Genomic DNA, 25469 nt, shown 5'->3' with positions numbered 1-25469 from the left:
GATATAAAAGTATCTACATATTAATTTATATGATTTATGTACATGTTTTTTTTTATTGCGTATAATTACATTCTAGATGTTGAAGAAATTTAATACACAGAAAAAAAAATTTTTTCCGTGTAAATATATGTATATATATATTTAATAATATACGAAGCGTAAAAAAATACAAACTCTTATTTTTTTTAATCGATGATTAATTAGTTAACAGATTGAAAGACTACGGATGTTAAAGTAATTATTTAAATAAGACCTCCTCCATTTTTGTTCACTGAGTAATAGCTATGCTTGATTTGATCTTCTATTTCTTCTTGACGAGCCAACAAACAATGGACGCGGTTTATATAAATCGTCACTTGTATATCGTTGTTTATTTTTTAATCTGAATAAAATAATTTAATTAATAATTAAATAGAAAGTAAATCAAATTTTCGAGCCATAGCTGGTAAGAGTAATAAAAGTTCTCCTGAATTATATTTTATTTTTAAAAACAGCTATGGCTTTAAGGGGGATAGCCACTGTGAGGATCGAAAAAATAGGTGATTTTCGGAAATTTTTTTGACTGGAATAATAAAGGAATTTGAGGATCGGGTTTTTTTTGTTTTCTAAAGTATACATTGAAGATAATTCTCCTAAATTTTCATTAAAAAATATCATGTTGTTACAAAGTTATAAGCATTTTTGTGGAGCAACAAAAAAATTTCCCCCACCACGGTGTCATCTCTAACTCAAAAACGGATTATCAGAAACAAAAAAACCAAACGGCGTTGTAATCTGTATGCATGTGGTTATCGTTGCACATAGGGGATTTTGAAAATTTTGATTTGAAAAAAAATGGCGACATATTAAAAATTTTTTCGTTATTTTTTCTCATTTTTTGGATTCAAACAGCCCTAAAAAATCTTAAAAATCAAAATTTTCCAAATCCCCTACGTGCAACTTTAGCTACTGAATAGACGAATACGGCAAAAAAAAAAGTTGCGAATCGGTTGATATTTATGCAAATTACAGATGCCACCAGTTCAAAAAAAGTAGTTTCGAGAAAAATGCGTTTAAAGTTTTTAATTGATGCAACTGTCAGTTGACGCGCTGTCACAAAAATGACTATAACTTGAAAAATATTCGGAATTTTCATATAAAACTCTAGATACATATTTTTGAACATATATACTTTGATCTAATGAAAAAAAAAAAAAAAATTTTTTTTGGAAATTTCACAGTGGCTATCCCCCTTAATTAATTAATAATATTAAATAAAAAAAAAATACCTTTTATCATCTTTATCCTTATGGTTAGCGGAAGCTTTATCACTAGTAGCAGAAACGTCACTTTCAGGACTCAAAGGCATCATGAAATCATCATTGGGACTCGAAGAGCTGACACTAGGTCTCTGTCTCTTAGGTCTTCCTAATTTTTTTTTCCCCAGTCCAGTGTCTTTTTCTCTGGCTTTCTTCTTGTCTTTCTCAGCATCTCCACCACCGGTGACTTTGTGACCGTCATTATTGTTCTCCGAATTCAAAACAATATCCGACAGCGGACTAGCGGAGTATTTGCGTTTCAGTTGAGGCGGTGCCATGGTGACAGTTGCCGCAGATTCTTCATTTTCATCATCCGGCAACAGACGTTTGACTTCAATATCATCAGTATTGAGATCCTTGGGAGCTTCGTCATCAATATCACGACCGGTGTCGATATCCAGTGACTTGAGAAACAGCTTAAATTTATTTAATCTCTCATTGTCTTCAACAAAATACAGACAATCTTCATCATCCGATTCAACTCTGGCCTTCACTTCTTCTCCACTCAAATCATTACTTTTATTTAAATTCAAACTATTTTCTAATTCGTCTTCTATCATATCCTGCTTCTTATCATTACCATCCCTCCCAATTATTTTATCCGCCATCATCTCATTCAGTGACTCCCGTATCGACATTTCCATTTCCGTTAAATTCGACTTACAATTATCAATGACATTCATCTTAAAAAAATTTTCCCCTTCCATGATAACGCCCGGCTGTCCCAACTTTGAATTAACATCTTTGTCATCTGGATACGGTTCATCTTCATCATCATCATCCTGAGGCTCACGGACCTCAATAATCTGTACCCGCTCATCATCTGGTACAACTTTAATGTCTTGCTCATGATTAACATCTGGGACGCTCTGTTCAAATTGTTTCTTCAGCTTGATAAATTTATCATCTTCTTTAAAATTATTAGCGAACTTCATTTTCTTGGCACTCGATTCAGCAGAACTATCAGCATCTTCAGCAGGCAACGGACGTTTCTTTAATGGAAGACTTATTTCACTCTGTCCTAAATCAACTCGCTTGGCATTTACTCCCGATACTTCGGTCTCTTGGTCAACTTGGATTGCACTTTCCCCATCAGTGTTATGATACTCTTCGACCTGGGACTCGTCAACGCCATCAGAAGCTTCGCTACTCGAATTACTAACATTGCCGGTCTCTTTGAGGCCCGAGTTGGCCTTCGATGAGGATGCCGATGAACCGGGACACGAATTCTTGCTCCCTTTGCCATTAGATCCACTGGACCCATCGCGGTCCGATGATCTGCGGTCATTTGAACTTTTACGGAGACTCGAGTGGTCGTCTTTAGATTTAGATTTTTTTTCATCACGACGTTTCTTATCTTTATCCTTATCTTTGTCTTTATCTGTTGAACTTTTGTCAGAACTCTTTCGCGAGTCATCAGCCCTAGACTCTTTACGTTTCTGCGTTGATTTAGAATCTTTGTCTTTGTCAGATTTGTCATCCTTCGAGCTGCGTTTGCTATCAGAATCTCCTTGACTCCGACTCTTGTCTCTCGAGTGTCTGTCGTCTCGTTTCTTATCACGACTAGACTTTGAATCGTCTCGTTTACTTCTGCTGTCATGCCGATGACTCCTAGAAGATGAACTCGAGCTCCGGTGTTCCTTCGAGTCTCTGCGATCCTTGGAATCTTTTTCACTAGAATCCTTTGAGTCTTTTTTATCCTTTGAATCTCTCGACTTGTGACTGTCTTTATCTTTATTTAATTTTTCTTTTTCCGTCAACTCTTTTTTTTCACGCAGCTCCCGTATTTTTTCCTTGTAAATATCTTTCAAATCTTTTCCCGCCGAACTTGTTTTTTCATCTCTGACTTTATCTTTACCATCTTTATCTTTATCTTTGTCCCTCGACTTATCACTGCTGTCCCTACTACTTTTGCTTCTATCGCGATCGCTTTTTGAATCCGTGGATTTTTTCTTGTAATCGCGCTCGCGATGACTGCGCGAGTCACGTGAATCTGAACGTTCTTTTGATGATTTTGATTTGTAGTCACTTTTTTCTCTCCCGCGTTCTTTTGATGAACTACTTTTAGAATTTTTAGTATCTTTAGATTCACTAGATCTCTCCTTGTCTTTATCTTTATTTTTATCATCATCACTTTTGTCTTTAGATTTTTCTTCTTTAGGAATATCCGGAACAGGAGTCGACGCTTGATTAGAAGATCCAAAATCAGTGACAATAGACAGCCTCGAATCCGAAGATACTTTTGAGAACTGAGAATCTTGATTACTAAAATCAAAATGATCGCGGGAAAATTCATTTATTTGAAAATCAGGACTACGCGACCGATGACTTGTCAGTTCGGATATCCCAGACAAATGTGAATCATTAGAAACAATTGAGTCATTAAAATTCATAATATCAATTGGTTCAAAAACCGGACTATCTTCTTCCTCCTCTTCCGTTTTATCACCCGATTTTATCGAATCATTCAAACCAGGATCAACAGGCTGAGGTGTCGAACATCCAGGTCTAACTTTTTCTTCCTCAGCCGTACTCTGGACTGATTCATTCCCATTGGCTTCATTCTCAGCGGCTTCTCTCGAGTCAACAGTTTCTTTTTCTTCAAAACTTTTATCACGATCGCCAACCTGACTGCTGTCGTCATTTTTGTGATCAACCAGATCAGAGTCTTCTTTGCTGGTGATTGGAAGATCATCTACCGAATCCAACGACACATCTTTCAAACTATTTTTATCAGACTCAGGTGACACTGGGTCCAAATCAATTGGCAGCAAATCTTTTATTGAATGCCCACCATTTTTTTCCCGCTTAGGTTTTTCCAGACCTAAATACTTGTAAACTACGTCCTCTATCTGCGGGGTAAATACCGAATATATTTTAGGATTTACTACCTGATCAACGATACGTTCAACACCAGCATCTAGATACGCAGCTTCTGATATATGTTTACGTAAAGTTTCACGCAATTGATTTTTATTCAAGTCAGGTTTCCACACTTGTTTTGACAGAAATGAATTAACTGATCCTTCAACACGTGTCCGAAGATTCTGATACGCTGGCTACAAATTAAATTAGTTTTTTTAACACATTTTTTATTTTTCTATCCACTTGTCATATTTTTAAAACTACTATAAAACTAATTTAAAAAAATTAAAAGACTAATAAACAATTTTAAATATTTAATTAATATCAATTAATTAATTTGTTTATTTATTTATTTATTACCTTGGTATCGACGTCAGCAAGAGCATCCTTACGAAATTGATCAAATATTCCCTGAGATTTAACCTCACCAACGATGTGATCAATCAAACGAGGATCACCAGGTAAAAGAGTACTCCCTAATCCCAAATCCATTTTTATTATTTATTATTTAAATTAAATAATATATTATTACTATAATTCTTAATTATTATTCTTAATTATTATTGTTTTGACAAACAGTACTGACTAAACTGACTGGCAGTCGCCATTACTATTTTATTTATTTTATTTTTGCTCTTATTTTACACCTAAAGGCGCATTTTAATGCCGACACTTTACGATTACTGCGCGCGCCGAATTCTGTCATCTGACAGATTTTTAAATTTCGCGCCATTTGAATTTTTAAAAAATCCTTAATAATTTCTTAGTATTAATTAATCAATTCATAAGTAGAAAAAATTTTAATTAAAAGAAGTAATTATACTCCAAAAAAATTGACAGGGCGCGAAATTTAAAAATGAGTCACCTGTCAAAATTTATTACTGAAAAAACGCGCGTCAAACGTCAGCATGAAAAGGCGCCTTTACTTTTTACTCATTAAAATAAATTTATCATCATATGTTTCGTTGTTAAATAAAAAAATTTTCACTAGATATATATGTATACAAAAATAAATGACCAAATGAAATTCGAGACAAAAGTTAAACGCTTAAAATAAATAATCTTATATATTTTTTATCAACAAGACTGACATATTATGAAAAAATAATAATTAACTTCCAGATTATTTTAAAGATTAATAATACTCAGAAATATTACAAATTTTATTAATTATGCCAGCAGACAATACATTTGAAGACGTGAGTATAAAACGTTACTCTCAAAATTTTTTTTACTAATAGATAGAATTTTTCTGATTTATTCATTTTTTTTTTGTTTCAGTTCTCCATTTTAAGTGGAGAGAATGTCAAAATCCGTGACATTGACAATGTCATAAATAAAATTAAAAAAATACGCAACGATGGGCCAAATAAACTTCAAGTAAGTTCTTAATTTGCTGTATATTTTTTTTTAATTAATTAATTAATTATTTTTAACATGAATATATTACAATAATTAAAATAATAATTATGGTGACGTTTGCATTAGATTGTCACCGATTTCGACAGAACTATTACAAAACAACATGTCAATGGTAAAGAAGTTCTCAGTAGTTTCGGTAAGTTAATTTATAGATTAATATTAGTGGGGGAAAGGGGCCGAGATACAAAAAAAAGAGGATATTTTTGTGATTTTTTTTTCAGAGTACTTTCGTTATTAAAATTTTTAAAATTAGTGACATTATTGAGCATCACTCCAAGAATATTCTGCTAAATTTTCATAAAAAAATATTGAAAAATAAGCCAGTGGTAGTGGGGAGAGACGTCACCTCAAAAAAAGTCTCCATGCCGCAGGCAGGATAATGACTGCCTCATCTGAAATCAAAAAACCAAAAAGATTTCTTTAGTACACAAGTTTATCTGGGATTTGAACGAAGGAATAAACAAATTATTCATTTTTGAATTTTTGGTAGAGGTGTAATAAAAAAACTCTGATTTTTACCAAAAATTGCTCCTTTTGTTTAATTAAAAAATAAGTAGTTATTGAAAAAAAAATCCTTCGTTCAAAACTAAGACAAATTTATATACTAAAGAAATTTTTTTGGTTTTTTTATTTCAGATAAGGCATTTTTATTTTTGAGGTGACTCGGCTCTCCCCACTACCACTGGCTTATTTTTAAATATTTTTTTACAAAAATTTAGCAGAATATTCTTAGAATCATGCTCAATAATGTCACTAATTTTAAAAATTTTAATAACGAAAGTACTCTGAAAAAAAAAATAATATAATATTTAAATCTAAAAATATTTTTTCAGGGATATTTTTCAGAAGTAATCAAATCTCTGATGAATTAAAAAAAGAGGAACAAAGATTATTCAAAAAATATCGACCAATTGAACTGGACCATGATTTAGATCTAGATACGAAAATCGCGGCGATGGAATCCTGGATGAGGGAAAGCGAAGATATTCTTACAGGAATCGATTTTGACTCCTGTGAAATTGATCAAGTGGTACAGGTCCACGGTACCGATGTAAGGGATCGAACTAAAGAATTGATCGACAGATTGAATAAGGCCGCAGTACCCGTTCTCGTTTTCAGTGCGGGTCTGGGTGATGTCGTGGAGGCGGTTTTAAAATTCCACGATGTTCTTTTGAGTAACGTCAAAGTTATATCTAATTTCCTGAGCTATAAAGACGGTAAATTAAATGGGTTTAAAAACGAAAAACTGATTCACGTGTTCAATAAAAATGAAGAAGTGATCGATAAAGATTATTATAATACACTCAAGTCACGCAGCAACTGCATTCTGATGGGCGACATGACAGGCGATGCCACCATGGCCGATGGAGCCGATGGAATTGATACTGTTTTAAAAATCGGTTTTCTCTATGAAAATGTAAGTCAATTAATTTTTTAAATTTGTTTCGTTTGAAAAAAAAAATAATAATAAATTTTTGCAGGTCGAATCGGCGCTTCCGTCTTATCTTGATACTTTTGACATAGTCCTTATCGATGACCAATCAATGGACCTCATTATCGATATCTTAAGGCCAATAATGTAAAAATTTTATTTACTTTTACTATTTACTATAAAAAAATATTTAACTCATTGAATTTAATACTTTTTTTAATATAAATATTAATAAATAAATAATTAACCACAAAAACAAAAATATTGTTAAGTAAATTGGAATGAATAAAAATTTTTCCTCAATAAGACACCAGATTTTTTTTAAAACGTTTATTTTTTATCTCTGATCTATGATTATTTATCATAGAATTTTGAAAATTCTAATAACTCATATATTAGTTTTAAGTTTAATATTTGTGATAAATTTTATATATAACAAAATATACTGATAACTTTTAACCTAAAGTAAAATATTTATCATTATAAATTACTGTGATTTATTTTTAAATTTAAAAATTCGCGGGAAAATTTTCAAATTTTAAATTCCGCTTAAAAAAAGAATTTTTAAATGTTATCAAGTTGTTTTTTTTCCCGGGTTATTATGAATATAAAGTTGTTGAGAATCGATTGTGAATAATCGATTTATCGAAGCTCGATATAAAACCTATAATCATAATCGCACATTTACGCGGGCCAGCTAAAGACGTTTTATCCTTGAAGAGATGTAAACAAGCTTTATTTATTTAATTTATTGTGTACTTATAAAAAATATATATTTTACGACATGTGTAAATATAATTAAAAGTTTTTTTAAAATAAAACTAAACAAATAAATATTCCTAGTTAAATAATAATACAATTAATTTAAAATAATATAATAAAATTTAAAATTTAATGACCTCTTGACTCTGATAAGTGAAACCGGCATTTTTTCGGTATCTGTTGTCATCATGAATAATAAATTACTAAAGACCGACAATATATTTACAGACGATGGTAAGTGTCAAAATTAAAATATTTTATTTCACTTGGTTGTTATCTAAGAATATTAATTTTAAATGTCAATAAATTAAATTTTTATTTAATCGCACTCCGATATTTTAACAAAAAGAAACACCTGTTTATCAAGACCTGTCATACTCAATATATATTACATAAATAAAACAATTAATAAATTTATAAATTAATTCGTATAAATTAAAATATATTATATTTTTGCTTCAGATATACGTAAAGTTGTTATGAATAGCGTAGCTTCTTCACCAACTGTCTCATCAACCGCATCGTCTGCCTCTGTATCACCAAACAAACCTTTTAATGTTTCGATTGAATCGTGCATCGCATACCTTCGTTTCAAAATGCCTCCAAATTTGCCGTAAATATTTACCCGTAAATATATGACGCTGAAAGTAGCCGACATCTGACAATTTTAGTGTTTTTAATTACAAGTTAATCGACATTAATAATTTTTAAAAATAAGGTAAAAGACCCAGTACCCGATCAGAGAACTAGTACTCAGACACTCCATATATTTGTATATATATTTAGTAAATACATGAGCGATCGGGTACTAGTTCCCTGATTGGGTACTGGGTCACTTACTCATGCTAGTGTCTTTTTCTACGTATGTGTCTTGCTGCAGATACTTGTGACCAGATTTAAATTGCAAGCTTTACACAAGAAACTCGTGCCAGATTATAATTCAATTCTGGAGGAAGACTATAGTTGCTTATAGCTTGCTCAAGATCTGCTCGAAGCTCTAAATTGACCTTGAGCCTTGAGCAAGTCATGCGTAAGTACCTACTGTAAGTTACTGGTGTAAGAAATCCATCAGACACTTTTCATTGCACCGTGTTCAAGATATCTTTAATATTTTTGCGGAAAATCTTGACATAGGTTTCTTGATACACGATTTTGCGAAAGACACATACGTATAAAAAGACACTAGCAGCTAGGGGTCTTGTTCAAACACGTGTTATTAGGATAATTATAATTACCTTATCTATAAAAAATCTTCACATGTATTTTTAAAAATTTTTGTCTGTCAGTATTTACTTCGTTTACTGAAAATAAATAAATTTTATAAATGACTGCCACTTTCAGCATCATATGAATATAAGGTGACCCAGTACCCGATCGAACTAGTACCCGATCGCTCATGTATTTGTATATCTGTATTTACGAAGTATAGATATACAAATAGATAAAGTAATCGAGGACTACTTCCCTGATCGGGTACTAGGTCTCACCTTTTACAATAAAAATGTTGTAAGTAAAAAGTAAAATAATTAAATTAAATAGAAATGATGAGGTCTTGGATAAATTTATAAAGCTAATGAAAGAATGTGCACCAAATGAACGAATCAATTGGAGAAACTTCCGGCAAGCAGCAGACCCGTGGATAGCTTCTGTAAAGTCAAAGTGTCCAGGTGGACATAACAAGGAAAATGTCAATAAGTACGTAGTTATTATGGATTATTCGTTACATTGCCAAGAAGTTGATGTTTGGTAAAAATTTAAAAAAACTAATGACTTATATATGAACTTGTTGGAGTGTATGGTATATAATATATACTATTATTATTGTTATGAGTAGTATTGTTTGCATCAAGGTGATCGTTTGACGATCATTATTTTTGTATAGTCATGACGGTGCCTAGTGCGATAAGCTCTTGGTATCAATTTAACTTGCTGGTATAATAGTAATAGTCTACTTTGACAATCATACCAACTGCATGTTACAATTAACACAATGCAATCCACTTATATTTTTTACATATGTTTTAGTTTTAAGTGATGTACAGAAATTTATTTTATTGTCTTATTTAAATTTTTATTGTTTTTTTAAAAATGAATACGTATCGTTACATATCGGAATGGTCTAGTGGTGACACGGCTGATAGTCCGGATGAAGGGATTACGAGTGATGATCCAGATATCTTCCATAAGGATTTTAATGATAGCGGAAAATCTTCTGAACTTGTTGAATGCTCTATTGTACCAATAAATAGAATTACCAGTAGTATAGCTAAGGAGTAAGTTTTATAATTGTTATTAATAAATTATCATATTTTTCTAATTCTAATAGGCTCTAAAAATACCATTGGTTCAAAAATTTATATATGTATTTATTTATATTCGGAATTGAGATGAAATTTATGTGTCTGAAGATCGGAACGTTTTTCGCGCAATGAAAATGATAAATTTTCAAGTAAATTGACTGTTCAAAGGTGACTTAAGGGGCTGCAATTTTCGGCTGACATACGAAACATTTCGGAAATTTAGATCCAGTAGATTTTTTAATTTTTATTTTCGTTCCGCGAAAAACGTTCCGATCTTCAGATACATAAATTTATCAGATATATTTTAGGGGTGTGCGAGTAATTCGAACTTAAAAATTATTCGTATCGAATCGAATCGAACTATTCAATTCAAACTTTGAACTTTCGCATTATTCAAAAATTTACGAATAATCCTAAAGCTTTCTTTTGAACGACGTAATACTTTTTCCAATAGTTCAAATTTTAGTCAGAGGTAAATAAAGCTCAGATACAAATCTATGAAAAAATTAATTTTGTTTACTTAAAAAACTAGATCTCCATTAAATAAAAAATTGAATATTTTAAAATTGATCAGAATTTTCTCGATTCAAATCGCGTAATTTGAAAAGTTACAAATAATTCGATGTATCGAATTATTTAAAAATTCGATTCCAATATGATTCGTACACCCCTAATATATTTTTTAAATAAATATTTTCCGGTTGCGGTTGTAAGGTTTTTTTTTAATAATAATTGTATATATTTTTGTAGATGTAATAAAGTTGATGTATCAACAAAACTGCCGCGTGAAACTGATATAGAGAATGCAACTGAAGTTGAACTTCTACGTAAACGTGTTTATCACTATGAAAAAGACAATGCATGGCTACGCGATGAGTTAATAAAATCAGAAGACTCAGCAAATAGTTACAAACAATTATTTTATTCGTTCCGTCAAAAATACGATCGTCGCAATGAGCAGTACAGATATTTGGAACGTGAAAATGATGAGAAAAAAGAATTAATTGACAGTATGAAGAAAGAACAAGAGTGTTGTCAGATTTCACTTGGAAAATGGGAGAAAGAGCGTAAAAGTTTTGTTGAAAAAATAGAAACAGATAAACAGAATTTTGAAAATTTTAAAATTAAGTATGATAAAGCCGTTAGTGATAAAAAAGAATTTTACAAGCAATTGACCACCTGCCGCAGTAAATTCAAAGAAAAAGAAGTCGAGTGTAATGTTATTCAGAAAGAATTAAATCAAGTGAAACAAGATCTTGCAAATCTTGAAGATTATTATGAAAAAACTGTAAGTCAGTTACAAGAACAGAATGAAGATTTGAAGAGGAAAAATTTTAAATTAGAATTAAAATCAAGTGACGGCAAATCACTAAGTGAGGTAAATTAATTTTAATTAATTTTTAAAAGTAATTTAAGTGATAAAAAATTTTTAATGTTGCAGCTGCATTCAATACCATCGGCAATTAATTTGAATATTTCTTCTGACCATTCACCAGATGTTAATTTCAATAATCCATCGTCAGATTCGCTGTACGATGAATTAAAAGCTTCCGTAAGTTATTTAATAAAAAATTGACCGGTTAATAATTAATTAATTTAATTAAATTAATTTTTGCAGGGATTTTTGCCAGATGTCTCTTATGAAAATTCTAAAATCCGAGAACTCGAAGAAGAGTTGGATTGGCATGATGAGAAAGCTCGGGACGGAATCGATAAAATCGAAGGCTTAATTAAATATTTAATAGAGAAAAAAATGACAATCAACGATAGTCGACAGCTGTGTAGAGCATCGAGTCTGCAAACAAAATATATTATAATTTTGCTAGACAAGATTTCACAGTTATCAGAGGCTGTAAGTCATTTACACATTTGCTTCAGTAAATATTTGAAAAAAAAACTATCGGCATTATGATTAACGTCAGAGATAAATTATTTGTTATGGAGATATTTTTGACCTGTCACAATAAATAGCAAATAATTTTATTATTTTAGGTAATAGATGCATTCCAAAAAGCATTGACCAATGAAATAAGCTGTCAAGTATCAGCAGATCCACTGGTCAATCAAAATTTTAAAGAATTTCATATTTTAACATTTGAAAATTTATTAAATACGTGAGTATAATAAATTTGATATTTTTTTTTTACTTGCGCGGGAAAAAATAATTTTATAGAGAAAATGAGCCGATAAACTTTTTTGCCAGCGAAAGAAAAGATTTCATTGAATACGAAATTTTCTAAAATAATTTTTTCCCGAGTGTATGGAAAATTTTTCGAAATAATCTTCTCATTAGCGCTTCTTTGATACCTCGTAATGAAAACGATGAATATCTGGTTCGAATAAAAATTTTCCATTAGAAGATATAACAAAGATCAAAGAATATTATCATAAAAATAGAAACGTCGCAGGTTGCGCCGATGATTTTCATTTGTAAAACTAACGTACGTAAGTTATGCGACGTAAAAATAACCATAGTGGCCTTCGAAATCTCGGGTTAACTTGAGAATTACGTTGGTTGACCTGATTGCACGACTTTTTATATTCAACTTATTTTTTTAAATTTTATTTTAACATTCTATGACCTCCCACAGTCTCTTTAAAAACTATATTTAAAGGACTCAAATAAAAAAATATAAAATCAAAACTGTCTTTTAAAAATTCCACTCGTACTTATTCATCAGCATAAACAACAACTACAATAATAACATTAATTGTTTATTCAATTCACGTTGCAGCTTACAACTTGCCCAGCGACTACTGCATTTTCCCTGTAAACTTTAGACTAAAATTCAATATTACTAGCAATTTTTTCAGACATTTAATTCTGGAGTATGACAATTGTTCCCTTTCACGTTCGCTAAATCGAAAATTATTTACTGCAACTTGAGCGGCTAAACTGGTTATCCTCGATCGTGACCCCGTAGTCTATCCGACAACTTCCTCAAATCGGATTTAATCGAGTTCAATATAAACCAGATCACCAAAGTTTTCAGGTTTAGTTCCAGGTTCCAGGTTCCAGTTTCCATGGATTTACAAACTAGACATCAGATTTAAATCTTATCGACAAGAATAGTCGCAGGTTTAAAACTGATAAATATGATCAGTGTAATACTTAAATACTTTTTAGCTCCGCATGCGTTTGCACTCGATCCCCTCTTTTTATCATCATATACATCTCTATCGTTCTCCTTCTCTGGCGATCTCTTCTTTTAGGAAATATTGTCATACCGTGTTCAATGTTCTCGGTAAACCGCGATCGTTAGTTATCATACCTTGCGTACTACAATATTTCATTTCTTCATATTATTTAAATTTTAAAAAAAAACTACTTATAAAAAAATTTATCGTGTCATTACGAGTGCACTGAAAGCTATAATTTTACTTAATTCATCTAATAATTTATTTATGACGTGATTACTCGGTTATTTATCTGAATTAGTGTTCGCAGCTCTGTAATTTCTTTGGCTAAAAAAAAAAATTATCTAATGACTATTAATATTAATAAATAAAAAAAAACTGTATCCTGATTTATCGGATTTTTAAATTGAATAAATTATCAAGTGTATTGTAATTTTAAAAAATAAATTTTTACGGATAAAATAACGTAACTGTAAATTGTTAGATGGTAATTATTGATAAGTTAACATTTTAATTGTTTAAATATAATTATTAACTTCTAAACTGGACATTGCAATGCCAGTTACTAATTGAGCTCACATTCCTCGACACTGATTGTTTATACAATTAAAAATCAAGGTCTCCTTGTCATTACAAGCTACAACTCGATCAATGGTTTTATTACCTTCTATATAACAGACAACTGTTTCTATATCCCCGATTATTCGCGTCATTATCATTTTAATGTCGAGCAGATTTGTATCAGAGTTACTTGTGATGAACGCGAGTAAGGTGATTTTACATGAGCGTTAATTATTATATTTAAGTGACAATTTACATATTAATTTTTTTTAATGAAACTTTAATAAATTTAAATAAACATTTTTTTTTTTTAGGGATTCATCAAGTGGAGACATTAAGGATAATCCGCCTTCGTTACATTTCACGAGCGCATTTGAGTCAAAAATAGTCTCAGGCACCGAAGTCAGTTTTGATGAGACTCAAAAAAAAAGTAAATTAGTTGTAAATAAAACACGTATTGTAAATAATCCGTCGGGTATTTTAATATCAAAACAAAAGTTGTTATCAAAAAATACTGAATGGAGTCCAATTATTTGTAACACGCCGATAATGACTGAGAAAAGTGCGCCGCGAAGAAAAATCGGCGTATTTGCTCGCAGCAGTGATTTGGATAAAATACTTGAGTCGCAGGGGTCTGGTGAAAATTTTACAAGCAGTACTCCAGTCGCTGATCCTATTCCTGAATCGAATACATATCGAACGACTGAAGATTGTAGCAGCGATTCGTCGGCTAATTTGTCCCAGTCTCAGCTACAAACTTCTTTGGAAGATAATGCTGATGATTGTCGTGAATCAACTTCGTCGGTTATAAATAATCAAGTGAATTTTAATATTGCCCCGGCTAAATTTAATTTTTCATCTTTGAGAGTCACGGAAGAGCAGCCAGTGTCTAATGATCGCTTGGCGGTAACAGATAGCGATACCACTCAGTTTAATTCACTTGGTATTGAAAAAAAATTTATAGAGAGCTCAACGCCGATATCTGATGATGAAACCAATAATTTAGCAAGAGGTAAATTAATTTATGTTTGAAAATTAGTGAAAAAAAAATTAATATTAAATGCATGTGTATTTTTTAAGGCAGTAGTGTCGGGATTAAAATTACCCTCGGAATTTAATGGAATTTGACGTATGAGGAAAAGATCTAACTAAATTTTTGAAGAGCTTCTGAAAAAATAAATTTTGTAAAATATATGATTTCTTATGTGGGTCGATGTCAAATGTATGAAAATCTTTATTTTACGTTCTCTGTAGCTATTCGAAAGTTTAATTAGATCTTTTTCTCATCACTATCTACTAGTGTTTCAAATTTCATTAAATTTTGAGCGGTAAATTCAAAAGTGAATTTTTTATAAATATAAATCTACGATTTTTAAATTCTATTAATTGAGTAAATAAATCATATGAAATTTGAATTCGGTAGAGAAAAAAAATCCGTGTATTTTTTAAACAGATTTATAATAAATATATAAATCTACGTTTTGTAACTGCCGTAATATTTATTAATTTGACGAGTACACTGTAGAAAATTTGCGGAATGAACGCTGATTAAATCCGGAGTGAATGCGGAGTGGGTGACTATTAATTTAATCTCGGAGTAAAATTCGTTCCAAAGGGGAGTTTATTTTAATACTAAAACTCCGAATAGTATTTTTTTTAACCTTCGGAACTCCGAATGGAGTAAAATCCGATTGAAATAAAATCCGTAATCACTCCGGTTACTCCCAATTTTTTACAGTAAATTCCAAAAATACCATGGGTTCAAAAATTACATATTTTTTTTTACTGATTGCATTAATCGGGTTCAAAGATGAGCATGACCAATAATTTAAAAATAAAAATAGTGACGGAAAAATGAATTTGTCGTTATTAAAATGCATGAATTGTTTTACTAAACGGCCCCAAGTAATTTAATTACCAAGTAATCAAATTAAATTCAATTGATTCCAAGTACTCAGCAAATATGTCCACTTATTTATATCGGCTGTTAAATTTAAAAAATGGACACTTATTTCCACAGGAAGCGCATCAATGGAAAAAGGATTTAAAAATGTCACGTGGACGATTAAATCAGACATTAGTTCCGAAGCTCAACAGCAGCAGTTTAATTACAATAATAATAAATGCGACATTTATGCAGTAAATGAAAACGTCGCTGTCGAATCAGCTGCAGTCACACTCGCAATGTCGAGTGGTGAGGACAGCTCGGATTCATCAGACAGTGATTCGGCGATTACTTGTGATAATAAAAACAATGAAAACGATAACAATATTAATTCAAAAAATATTATTGTAAACCATCAGCACAAACAAACACGTGAGTCATTCAATGCGGATAAATTATCCCTCGCAGACGAATCCCTTCAAGTACTTTCGAGTCCACTGAAAAATAATCCATCAAATGGAGCGAATAAAATTAATGATAAAACATTTACTTACAAACCTGCAGTTAAACGCGAGGTAAATATTTCATTATTTTTTTTTTTTGTTATTATTATTACGTTATTACTCTACATTATTATAGTGACGCGATTAACTGACGTTGATTAATTTGTACTTGAAATCGTTTGAGTTTATTTTGCACGCTAATTAAAATATGATTGCAATAAAAATTTTAATTAAATCGATTTATTAAAATTATTTATATTTGTCTTCTGATAAATACATGATCACATATGTCGCGGGAATAATTCAACTTGGCTTTGATAAATCTAAAAATAATTTTTTAAAATGTCTTTTATAAATACATACATATATTAATAATAATCATTTATATAAATACATATATATAGATGTTTTATTTCTATGTATTTCAGATACTGCCAATTATGAAAAGATCGAGGTCAGAGAGTGAAAACCTTGGATGTGGTCACGAAAGTAATCTCTATATTTGTGATGTGGAAAAACCTAAAAAAAATTTTAACTATCAGGAATTTAAATTAACTGTTTTTCCGAGTCTCACGGATTTTCGTTTACAAGAATCGGGAATCGCTCATCTATCAGATACTGAAGACTTTGAGTAAAAATAATTAGCATTTATTTATCTGATAACTACACAAAAAAAAGATGATACTGAAATTAGCCGACGTCTGATAATTTTTGGATTTTTTAAAAAACGATAAATTATGAAAAAAAAAATATTAAAAAAAATTGCACTTGTAGTCTTTTAAATTTTCTACATGTGCATATTTTTAGTTTTTTTTTTTCTTCAAATTTAATTGTTCAAAAAAAAAAAATTCAAAAATTTTTAATTGTCTGCTAACTTCAGGATCGTAAAAAAAGATACGGAAGTTACCCGGCGTCTGATAATTTTTGGATTTTTTTAAAAACGATAAATTTAAAAAAAAAAATATTTCGGAAAATTGCACCTATAGTTTTTTAATTTTTTTACACGTGCATATTTTTAGTTTTTTTTTTTTTTTAAATAAAACGAAAAAAAAAATCCGAAAATTTTTAATTGTCTGCTAACTTCAGGATCATAAAAAAAAAAGAATTTCTTGATGCAAAAAATTTTCGGCCGTCAAGAATAAATAAATATTTTTTTTCTGTGTAGTTAATTCTCATATATTTTAATAAATTACTCGATCAAAATTATTTTTCTAGAGAAAAAGATTTAGTTGAAGGTGAATTGGAGGTAATCATTTTTTTTTCTATTATTAATCTTGATTTACTATACATATATTTATTGGAAATATATAAATATTCCAGCGGAAATACGTAGCATTTTCTCTTGGGCTCTGTACCGACAGATTGACACTATCACGTAGAAAAACGTTATCCCAACGGCGACGTGATCAAACAGAACGTAATCTCGCTAATGAAGTGACAAGGATGCAGCAAAGTATTGAGGCAAGTATAAACCATAATTATATTTACATATATTTAAAATATATAATATAAAATCTATAATTTAACATTGCAAAGATATACTTGTATATAATATATAAAAAGGCAAACAAAAATGGACAACGTATTAAACTCATCAGGAACTCGCGCCATTGTGCTTTGATAGTGAGACAATTGATAGGATAGAACGTGCGAGGAATCAAATTGAAATAATAGCCCAGTGTGCACGTAAAGTGTCCTGTGCTGCCGAAACACTTGGAGCCATCCAGCAGGAGTCCAGAATTTCTCGGGCCATTCATCTCGCCGATAGATACTTGAGGATGCTGCGTACCCGGTGCGAAAAACTTGACCGCGATCTAGCAGAATCTAAGTGAGAGTCTGAGTAATTGAACGAACTCTTGCTTATTATCCCGATCATTTTTCCTTCACCTGCTATATTATTTTTTTTTCTTACTCTCGGAAGAACTTTTACTACTCAATTCTTCTTATAGGCGAATCCTAGCAGAAAATAATATTATTATTGACGAAAGCAATGGGGAAAACGGTGAAGAATTGACTGTAATTCGTTACCGTGGATTACCATCAACTACCAATCGTACAATGGTGCGAATATTTATCGATAATATATATTTTTTCTTTATATTTATAGCCAATTAATTGCTTCTGCGATCTAACAATTTTACTAATTTATTTTACTTAACTCTTGCTGATGCCTTTGCTGATTTTTATTTAATTTTAAACGCGAGTTAATTTATTGTCTAATTATTTTTAAATGACAATTATTTTTTTATTTACAATAGATCGCTAGGAGACGAGCGAGTATAGCGACGATCTTCCGACCTATTGGAATTGGTCAAGACGTAATGAAAGATGGAATCAAGCAGCGGAATTCAGTGGCAGGACGTGTGACAGTGAGGCGGCCTTCGTTGTCGGAGTCTCAGCGATGGGAAGTCGAGAAGTTAATTCGCACTGAAAGTTCTAATTCTGTGGGCGAACTTCAGGAGATATTTGAACATGCCGAGTCTCGCCGAAATTCCAAAGAAGAAAACAGAATTATTACACCCGTTCAAGTTAATAATAATTCTGAGGGCAGTTTAGCGCTTCCACAAACTGAATCCTGTAATAGTCAAGAAGAAACGGCTGTCGCTTTGACATCCGACCAACAAACTCTTCAGAGTTCTAGGTTTTTTATTTTATTACTTATTTATGGCCTATATCTATAATTTTATAATTAATAATTTTTTAACAGAAGAATATCCCGGATGTTATTTACGTCAGCGAATCAACCAATGACCTGGCGTACGTTACTCTGGTGTATAACGATCTCATTTTTAATTGGTTTCTTTATGAAAGACGTCGTTTCTTTGAGACCATACGATGGACCTCTTCGTTGGTCGTCATTTCAAGAATTTATTGGTCGCCATGAAAAAGTTAAAAATACTGCAGCATTACCTCTTTAAAAATTTTTAAATAAAAATAAATAATACTGCTGTCTAATTATAAAATCTCATTGATATTTTGATATATTTATATATTGTAAAAATGATTAATTATTGTTATTATATTGTAAATGCGAATCTGTAATTTTTGTTTAATTTAATTTGACTATTTTTAAATGCTGGCTCATTTTATTATTGTTAAATATTTTATTTCTGCATTTAGAATTGAATTTATTATTAAAAATTTATGTCAGTCTTTATAAAATTTCAATTATATTTCTTATTTTAAATTTGCCTTCAATTTACAACAATTTACAAAAAAAAAAAAACTTTAATTTATTTAGTAAATTTTTAAAAATAATTAAATTCAATAAATTAATTATTCATAATAATTATTGTAATTTTATATTAATATAAATATGTAATATTACATATTAATTTATTGAATATTATATTTTTATAAGAACTGAGTTTGCACTCAAGTAGGTGACACTTGTCAATTTTTTAAATTTAAAATAAGTGAATTAAATGAAAATCGAATAAAATTAAAAAATGCGGATCTGTAGAATTTGAAAATCAGTATGCGCACTTTTTAAATTTCTTTATTTTTAATTGTTTGAGTCATTTATTTGTAATTGAAAACTTATCTCATATCTGATACTTCACACTCATGAAAAATGGTAAGTGTGAATGTAGCAGACAGATGAATTTAAAATTATAAATAATTAATAATATAAAATTTGAAAAAATGCACACTTAAAAAATTAAAAAATTAATAAGTGCATTTTTTATAAATACTTTTTTTTAATTATTTACTCCATTTTTTCATAATTTTATATTTGTCTGATGTCTGCTACATTCAGACTCATAAAATGGTGGGAGAAAAAATCGGACTCGACTATATCGACATTTTTTTTTAACCTTTCGCCTTACAATCCATCACAATAACTGAGTATCCACGTGGTTCAGTTCTCCGAGCTGATACAAATGCACATTTGCATTTATTATTATATATTTTTGTTAAAATAGAAATGTTTTTATAAATTTAAAAACAAATAAAAATAATTTCACATTTTCACTACCAACTTTTACTGCTGTAAAAAATCAAAGGTAAGTTTTATTGAGTTTAATAAATTTTTTTAGGTTATAAATTATCATTACGTATTTTTCGAATTTCTAAAATTAATTACCAATTTTAATTTTACATTAATAGAAATTAAAAATGGGGAAAGTGCGTCCACGTGCACCAAGTCGCAAAGGCGCGAAGCGTTGGCCAAAAGGTCAAAGTTCAAACTCAAATCCTGAGACTAAAAAATATCGTAATCAAGCCAGAACAGGATTCGGCCAATCAAATTCCGGTAAAAAAAAACTCTGACGTTTATAATTAAAATTTTTTAATACTTTAATTAATTAATCGAAACATTTTTTGAATCAGAGTCTAGTTGTCTTACAACTGATGCTGTCAAGAGACTGGATGCTCTTCAGGGACTGGATCCTTCTGAGAAAATAGAAATAGACGACGACGAAATTTCAACAGCTGACACATTCAAAACATTTAGAACATATGCCAGTGACTACAGCAACTGCTCCAACGTTTCATTCAGTCGTTTTCTCAATCACTTTCAATCATCATCGTTGCTGCACAAAGAAATGTTGGCTATTCTAGCAGCAGTAACTGAGACAATAAAACAAAACGGAGGAACAGAATCATCAACTGAGTACTATGCCGCACTTATGACAATTCTCAAGCAAGCTGCGTCAGAAGACGGCATCGTAGCTATTTTATCACTACTAGGAATGGGTCTAAAAACAGTTCCCAAGGACGTTCTCAAAGTCGAGTTCAGCCAAGCAAGCCAAGTGTTTATTATAATTCTCCAAAACTACGCCGACAGTGATAACTTTTTAATTCTCCGTCATTGCATCGGATGTCTATCAGTCCTGATGCGAGCTCAAGAGCCAGCCATGTGGTCTAACTCTTCAACATTGCAAATACTAAATGCCGTCTTATCATTTACCACCCACTCAAAGCCGAAAGTCCGCAAAGCAGCTCAGCACGCTGTCTGTGCAATTTTAAAAGGCAGCGAGATGATGAAAGCTGAAAATCCACCGGCTTATCATCCAGCGGCACCAGAAGTTGCCAAGCACTGTCTCAAACAATTCGAAGACGCGGGTAAGCCTGGTACCATCACATCAACTCTACACATTCTAACTCTGCTAAAAGATATAATTCACCAGCTGCCCAAGTCATATGTCAAATCAATCTGCGAAGGTCTTCTTCGTATAATGACTTTGAATAATGTCCTGGTGACATCTTGCTGTCTCCAAACATTCCACAGTCTTTTTATATCGAGACCAACTGAAGCTATTTTACCACCAGAATTAAATGCGCAGATAATAAACGCACTGTATGATTACCAACCAGCACCTGGAGACACTCAGCCAACCCTAGCATGGCTTGCTGTTATGCAAGAAGCTCACGCAAATCTTGTAAAAAAAGATCTCGATCTCTGCGCGAAAAATATTCATCATATTATTGATAAATCAACAGGGCTCTGGCTGTCAGATAAACCCGAAATAATAACCGCTGCTTCTCATACTATTAAATCACTTCTCCAACTCTGCTTGGGACCTCTCTGCGAAAGTGATAAGACAGCGCTCAAGTATCACGATACCATCAATCGAATTATACAGTCAATACGATTAGGAATGAAGTATCAGTACCATTTAGCTTGGCACCATGTTCTTCATTTACTGGCTGTACTCTTTCAAGTCGCTGGCGCTAAATGTCAACGCGATTTGCTGCCTATTCTAACAGATCTTTCTGAATTAAGAGACACCCATAAATTTACATACAACTCCGAGGTCGAGTATGCGGTTGGCGCTGCGGTAAAAGCGATGGGGCCTGAAATAGTTCTTGCTAAAATTTCTCTGGTGAATGCCAACGGAGTTGACTTGACAAGGAGTTGGCTCTTGCCTGTATTGAAAGACTGTATCAGCAGTGCGCCTTTGTCTTACTTTATTAAATTCATGGTACCACTGGCTGACATTTGCGAGAAAAAAAGCAAAGAATTGAAAGCTAAAAATGACGGTATTGGATCACACAGTTACGAATTATTGACTTCTCAAATCTGGTCGCTGTTACCAAACTTTTGTAATGATCCGCCAGATATTAAAGACAATTTTAAAGATATCGCTCGACTTCTTGGATTGGCTATAAGTTATAAAAAAGATCTCAGAATATCTGTTATGACTTCATTGCGTAAATTAATCACGCGATCTGTTCAAAATAAAAATGAACAAGACACCGCTGAGTTATCGAAATTTGCCAAAAATTATCTGCCACTTTTGTTTACATTGTACACGACAATACCAAATGGTTCAGACGAAGAAGGCCATCGTCTTGCCGCATTCGACACAATAAAAGTTTACCTGACGATAACACCACCGGAGATTTGCAAAGAATTACTCGATAAGTCAGTAAGCAAAATGGAATCTACAGAAACTGATGATTTTACCAAGCAGGCAGTCTTCGACCTGATAAGAGTTTTAGTTCAATTCACCGATCGTGATAATCTCCAGGAGCTGTACAACAAATGTACGGTCTTATTCATGAGTAAACAGCAGCCGAAGGAACAGAAAAAAGCCTACAGATTTTTGGAAGAAATCCTTGGAAGTGACAAAGAAGTTTGCAAGAAATTTATTGAAGACCAACGCAAAGCCATTCAGAAAACTTTGATCAAAGCAGCAACTAGTGTCTGCACCATCAGCAAAGGATCTAGATTACGTTGCATTGATTACCTCGTAAAAAGTAATCCTCAAGTGGAGAAGACGAAATTCCTTGAAGCCATCGTGCCGGAAGTAGTGATGTGCGTTAAGGAGTTGAACGAAAAATGCCGCACGACTGCCTACCAACTGCTGAATGATATCGCTGATAAATTAATGGGCAATGGCGACAGTTTTGATGAATACATTAAAATAATTGTCGCGGGCTTAGGAAGCACTCCGGCTTTTATCAACGCGACGCTGCTGAGTTTGGCGAGTTTGACTTACAAGTACACTGGGTGTGTCACGAAAGCTGGAGAAATTCTCGAGCATACTTGCACTCTTTTGACAGGACCGGCTAGAGAAATTGTTTTATCAGCGCTTTGTTATGTCAAAGTATTTATATCATCATTCCCCAGGGCAACCATTGGCCCGAATTTGAAGAAAATAATGCAAGGACTCACGGGAATGACGGAAGATTGCAAACGTCATTTCCGGCAGAAAGTACGTGACATTCTGGTGAAATTGATAAGGAAATTTGGGATTGAACCGGTCACTGAAATGGTTCCGCAGTCTGATGAAATCATGCACAAGAGAATTAAAAATATAAGGAAGATTGAAGCACGTAAACAAAAAGTTAAAGAAGAAAGTAAATCTAAAGCTGAGGAAAGCGATGAAGAATTTAATGTCAAGAGAAAGCCCAAAAGTATCGAGGAAATACTGGCCGACAGTGATGAAGATTTCGATGACACTGATAACGACGGTGGAGAAAATACTAAAAAGAAACAACCGAAGATTTGGATTAAAGAAAACGAAGATGATATTGTTGACTTTACTGATCCTTCTGCGATGAAAAATATCACGACTACGAAACCTGGACAGGTCAATCCGGAGAAGAAATTAAAACCGAAAAATCATGGGTTCAAAACTGACGCCAGCGGTCGTTTGATTATCAAGGACAGTGACGATGAGAGTGAAGACGAAAAAGTTGGGAAAAAGAAGAAACAATTACCGTTCCTTGGTAGTGATTCTGATGATGCTCATGACTCTGATGGTGATGACGATGATGAAGATGATGAACCTGGGGTATCTTCTAAGAAAAACCGGAGGAAACGTAAACTCAGCGGAAGCACTGATGCCGGTAGTGTTGCTACCACGAGCAAATCTGCGTACAAACCCGGTGGCTCCGGAATCCATCGACCTCTGAAGACACCCAAGTTAGACAAAGCTCCTGGTGCTGAGTACAGATCCAAGAAAGCACCTGGTGACATTAAAAAGAAAGGAAAACCTGATCCTTATGCTTATCTTCCTCTGACCCGCGCTTCGTTGAACCGCAGGAAGAAGATGAAAAACGCTAGTAGATTCAAGGGCGTGATATCTGGAGTCAAGAAAGGCGTCAAGGTGGGCAAGAAAGCCAGGCGGAAGATGTAGATTATTAAGTGTTAATAATTTAAAATTAAGTTAAAAAATTTTCTATTATTAATAATTGTATTTAATGGATTAAATAATTGTATTAAAAAATAAAAAAGTAAATTAATTTTTTTGAATATTTATTCGACTAATAAATCCAAAAAGTACATTCGATAATTAAGCCCAAGTAATTTAAAAATCAACTCCTGTAATTAAATGTTCAGTAAAATAAATAAAAGTTTAAATAAACAATTAATTAATTATTTACTTTTGTATATTTACTTTAATTCAGTTGACTTTTTAGGAAGCATACTCTCTAAGTCTCCACTTTCATTCATTTCCTTGACGATGTCCAGACCTCCAATCAATTCCCCATTGATGTACAGCTGCGGGTAAGTCGGCCAGTTGCTAAATTTTTTCAGACCCTCTCTCACGTCATTGTCCTGAAGGATATCAAAGGTCTGGTAGTCGGCGTTAAAAGAGTCTAGTATCCCGACTATTGTTCTCGAGAACCCACATCTTGGGGTAACGCGATCTCCTTTCATGAACAGCATGCAAGAAGCTTTATTTATCAGCTTCTTCAATCGCTCATCCAGACTAACGGGTTCCGTGGTCTCCACTGACGTGGGTGCTGACGATTTACTAGACAAATACTTTTTTATTTTTTCTCCAATCAACGCGGGATTTACTCCATCAACTCTGTCCACTTGGTTTGAATTTCTGATCAACACGACTGTTGGCACAGCTGTGATTTTATATTTGACAGCAATGTCAGGAAGATTTTCAGCTTCAACTTTTCCAAACTTAGCGCCTTTGAAATCTTCAACTTCGGCCAAGGTGTCAAATAAATCATTTATTTGCTGACACTGCTCTGCCCAAGGTGCGAAAAAATGTATAACCAACAATTCTTCAGACCTGAAACGGTACGTAGGTTAGGAAATATAAAAATATATGACTGATAACTTTTCCTGGAAACTTACTTGAGAAATTCATTGAAATCTTCAGCCGTGGTCAGGTTTGATACAGACATTTTTAAAATTTGAATTTTTCGCTGGTTAATTAATGAAGTAAATAAACCGGGAACACAACAAATATGTTGCTTATTTTTATAGTTATATATATGAGCAACGGGCAATGTGGAGACCTCTACAACAATCAGCAAATCTAATTTACGATCTAAGAGAAATAATTATCAACAAATGTTGCGTCAGCTCCAACGGAAGGTTCCAATTGT

General features: G+C 32.2%; 5 protein-coding genes and 1 long non-coding RNA gene across 9 annotated transcripts; 3 read left to right on the top strand and 3 right to left on the bottom strand.

The window, feature by feature from the left end:
* Positions 1–46: 46 nt before the first annotated feature.
* On the bottom strand, positions 47–4763 carry LOC130677265 (dentin sialophosphoprotein-like). The gene is made up of 3 exons (XM_057483953.1): positions 4524–4763; positions 1269–4357; positions 47–382 (listed from the first exon to the last, which is right to left on the bottom strand). The coding sequence occupies exons 1-3, from the start codon at positions 4653–4655 to the stop codon at positions 283–285; spliced, it is 3321 nt and encodes a 1106-aa protein (XP_057339936.1). The 5' UTR covers positions 4656–4763; the 3' UTR covers positions 47–282.
* A 363-nt stretch (positions 4764–5126) lies between these two features.
* On the top strand, positions 5127–7325 carry LOC130677827 (7-methylguanosine phosphate-specific 5'-nucleotidase). Its single transcript, XM_057484698.1, has 5 exons — positions 5127–5362; positions 5445–5543; positions 5652–5721; positions 6419–7002; positions 7067–7325. The coding sequence occupies exons 1-5, from the start codon at positions 5336–5338 to the stop codon at positions 7166–7168; spliced, it is 882 nt and encodes a 293-aa protein (XP_057340681.1). The 5' UTR covers positions 5127–5335; the 3' UTR covers positions 7169–7325.
* A 378-nt stretch (positions 7326–7703) lies between these two features.
* On the top strand, positions 7704–20173 carry LOC130677824 (uncharacterized). Of its 4 annotated transcripts, XM_057484692.1 has the most exons (17): positions 7717–8013; positions 8242–8392; positions 9319–9474; positions 9903–10052; positions 10830–11457; positions 11521–11631; positions 11698–11931; positions 12072–12193; positions 14093–14790; positions 15799–16238; positions 16595–16797; positions 17382–17412; positions 17487–17627; positions 17765–17994; positions 18116–18227; positions 18425–18807; positions 18874–20173. In XM_057484692.1, exons 1-17 carry the CDS (start codon positions 7968–7970, stop codon positions 19082–19084), a joined length of 4047 nt encoding a protein of 1348 aa, XP_057340675.1. In that variant the 5' UTR covers positions 7717–7967; the 3' UTR covers positions 19085–20173. The 4 variants fall into 4 exon arrangements, with proteins under 4 accessions (XP_057340678.1, XP_057340677.1, XP_057340676.1 ...); XM_057484693.1 differs by lacking the exons at positions 17765–17994; positions 18116–18227 and having other exon boundaries at positions 7713–8013; XM_057484695.1 differs by lacking the exons at positions 18116–18227; positions 18425–18807; positions 18874–20173 and having other exon boundaries at positions 7704–8013; positions 17730–17944.
* LOC130677829 (uncharacterized) lies at positions 8300–9365 on the bottom strand. The gene is made up of 3 exons (XR_008991715.1): positions 9267–9365; positions 9015–9080; positions 8300–8437 (listed from the first exon to the last, which is right to left on the bottom strand). It is a non-coding gene; the product is annotated as an uncharacterized LOC130677829 (long non-coding RNA).
* Positions 20035–24460, top strand: LOC130677825 (RRP12-like protein). Its single transcript, XM_057484696.1, has 3 exons — positions 20035–20173; positions 20277–20421; positions 20499–24460. Exons 2-3 carry the CDS (start codon positions 20286–20288, stop codon positions 24254–24256), a joined length of 3894 nt encoding a protein of 1297 aa, XP_057340679.1. The 5' UTR covers positions 20035–20173; positions 20277–20285; the 3' UTR covers positions 24257–24460.
* Positions 24359–25419, bottom strand: LOC130677828 (glutaredoxin-3). The gene is made up of 3 exons (XM_057484699.1): positions 25216–25419; positions 24518–25150; positions 24359–24441 (listed from the first exon to the last, which is right to left on the bottom strand). The coding sequence occupies exons 1-3, from the start codon at positions 25263–25265 to the stop codon at positions 24435–24437; spliced, it is 690 nt and encodes a 229-aa protein (XP_057340682.1). The 5' UTR covers positions 25266–25419; the 3' UTR covers positions 24359–24434.
* Positions 25420–25469: the final 50 nt, after the last annotated feature.

Source organism: Microplitis mediator, chromosome 11, assembly GCF_029852145.1.
Source record: "Microplitis mediator isolate UGA2020A chromosome 11, iyMicMedi2.1, whole genome shotgun sequence".
Taxonomy (NCBI): domain Eukaryota; kingdom Metazoa; phylum Arthropoda; class Insecta; order Hymenoptera; family Braconidae; genus Microplitis; species Microplitis mediator.
The sequence above is the reverse complement of the archived record's forward strand: the minus strand, read 5'-3'. Positions and strand labels throughout refer to the sequence as shown.

Coding starts and splice junctions, on each gene's coding strand:
- LOC130677827 (XM_057484698.1), top strand. CDS start 5,336: ATGCCAGCAGACAATACATTTGAAGAC. Junction 5,722..6,418: donor AGAAGTTCTCAGTAGTTTCG/GTAAGTTAATTT, acceptor ATATTTTTTCAG/GGATATTTTTCAGAAGTAAT. Junction 7,003..7,066: donor TCGGTTTTCTCTATGAAAAT/GTAAGTCAATTA, acceptor AAATTTTTGCAG/GTCGAATCGGCGCTTCCGTC.
- LOC130677828 (XM_057484699.1), bottom strand. CDS start 25,265: ATGTCTGTATCAAACCTGACCACGGCTGAAGATTTCAATGAATTTCTC. Junction 25,151..25,215: donor GATTTCAATGAATTTCTCAA/GTAAGTTTCCAG, acceptor GTACCGTTTCAG/GTCTGAAGAATTGTTGGTTA.
- LOC130677265 (XM_057483953.1), bottom strand. CDS start 4,655: ATGGATTTGGGATTAGGGAGTACTCTTTTACCTGGTGATCCTCGTTTG. Junction 4,358..4,523: donor TTGCTGACGTCGATACCAAG/GTAATAAATAAA, acceptor TTTAATTTGTAG/CCAGCGTATCAGAATCTTCG. Junction 383..1,268: donor AAGGATAAAGATGATAAAAG/GTATTTTTTTTT, acceptor TATTTTATTCAG/ATTAAAAAATAAACAACGAT.
- LOC130677824 (XM_057484692.1), top strand. CDS start 7,968: ATGAATAATAAATTACTAAAGACCGACAATATATTTACAGACGATG. Junction 11,458..11,520: donor ACGGCAAATCACTAAGTGAG/GTAAATTAATTT, acceptor TTAATGTTGCAG/CTGCATTCAATACCATCGGC. Junction 17,628..17,764: donor GGATGCAGCAAAGTATTGAG/GCAAGTATAAAC, acceptor TAAACTCATCAG/GAACTCGCGCCATTGTGCTT.
- LOC130677825 (XM_057484696.1), top strand. CDS start 20,286: ATGGGGAAAGTGCGTCCACGTGCACCAAGTCGCAAAGGCGCGAAGCGT. Junction 20,422..20,498: donor ATTCGGCCAATCAAATTCCG/GTAAAAAAAAAC, acceptor TTTTTGAATCAG/AGTCTAGTTGTCTTACAACT.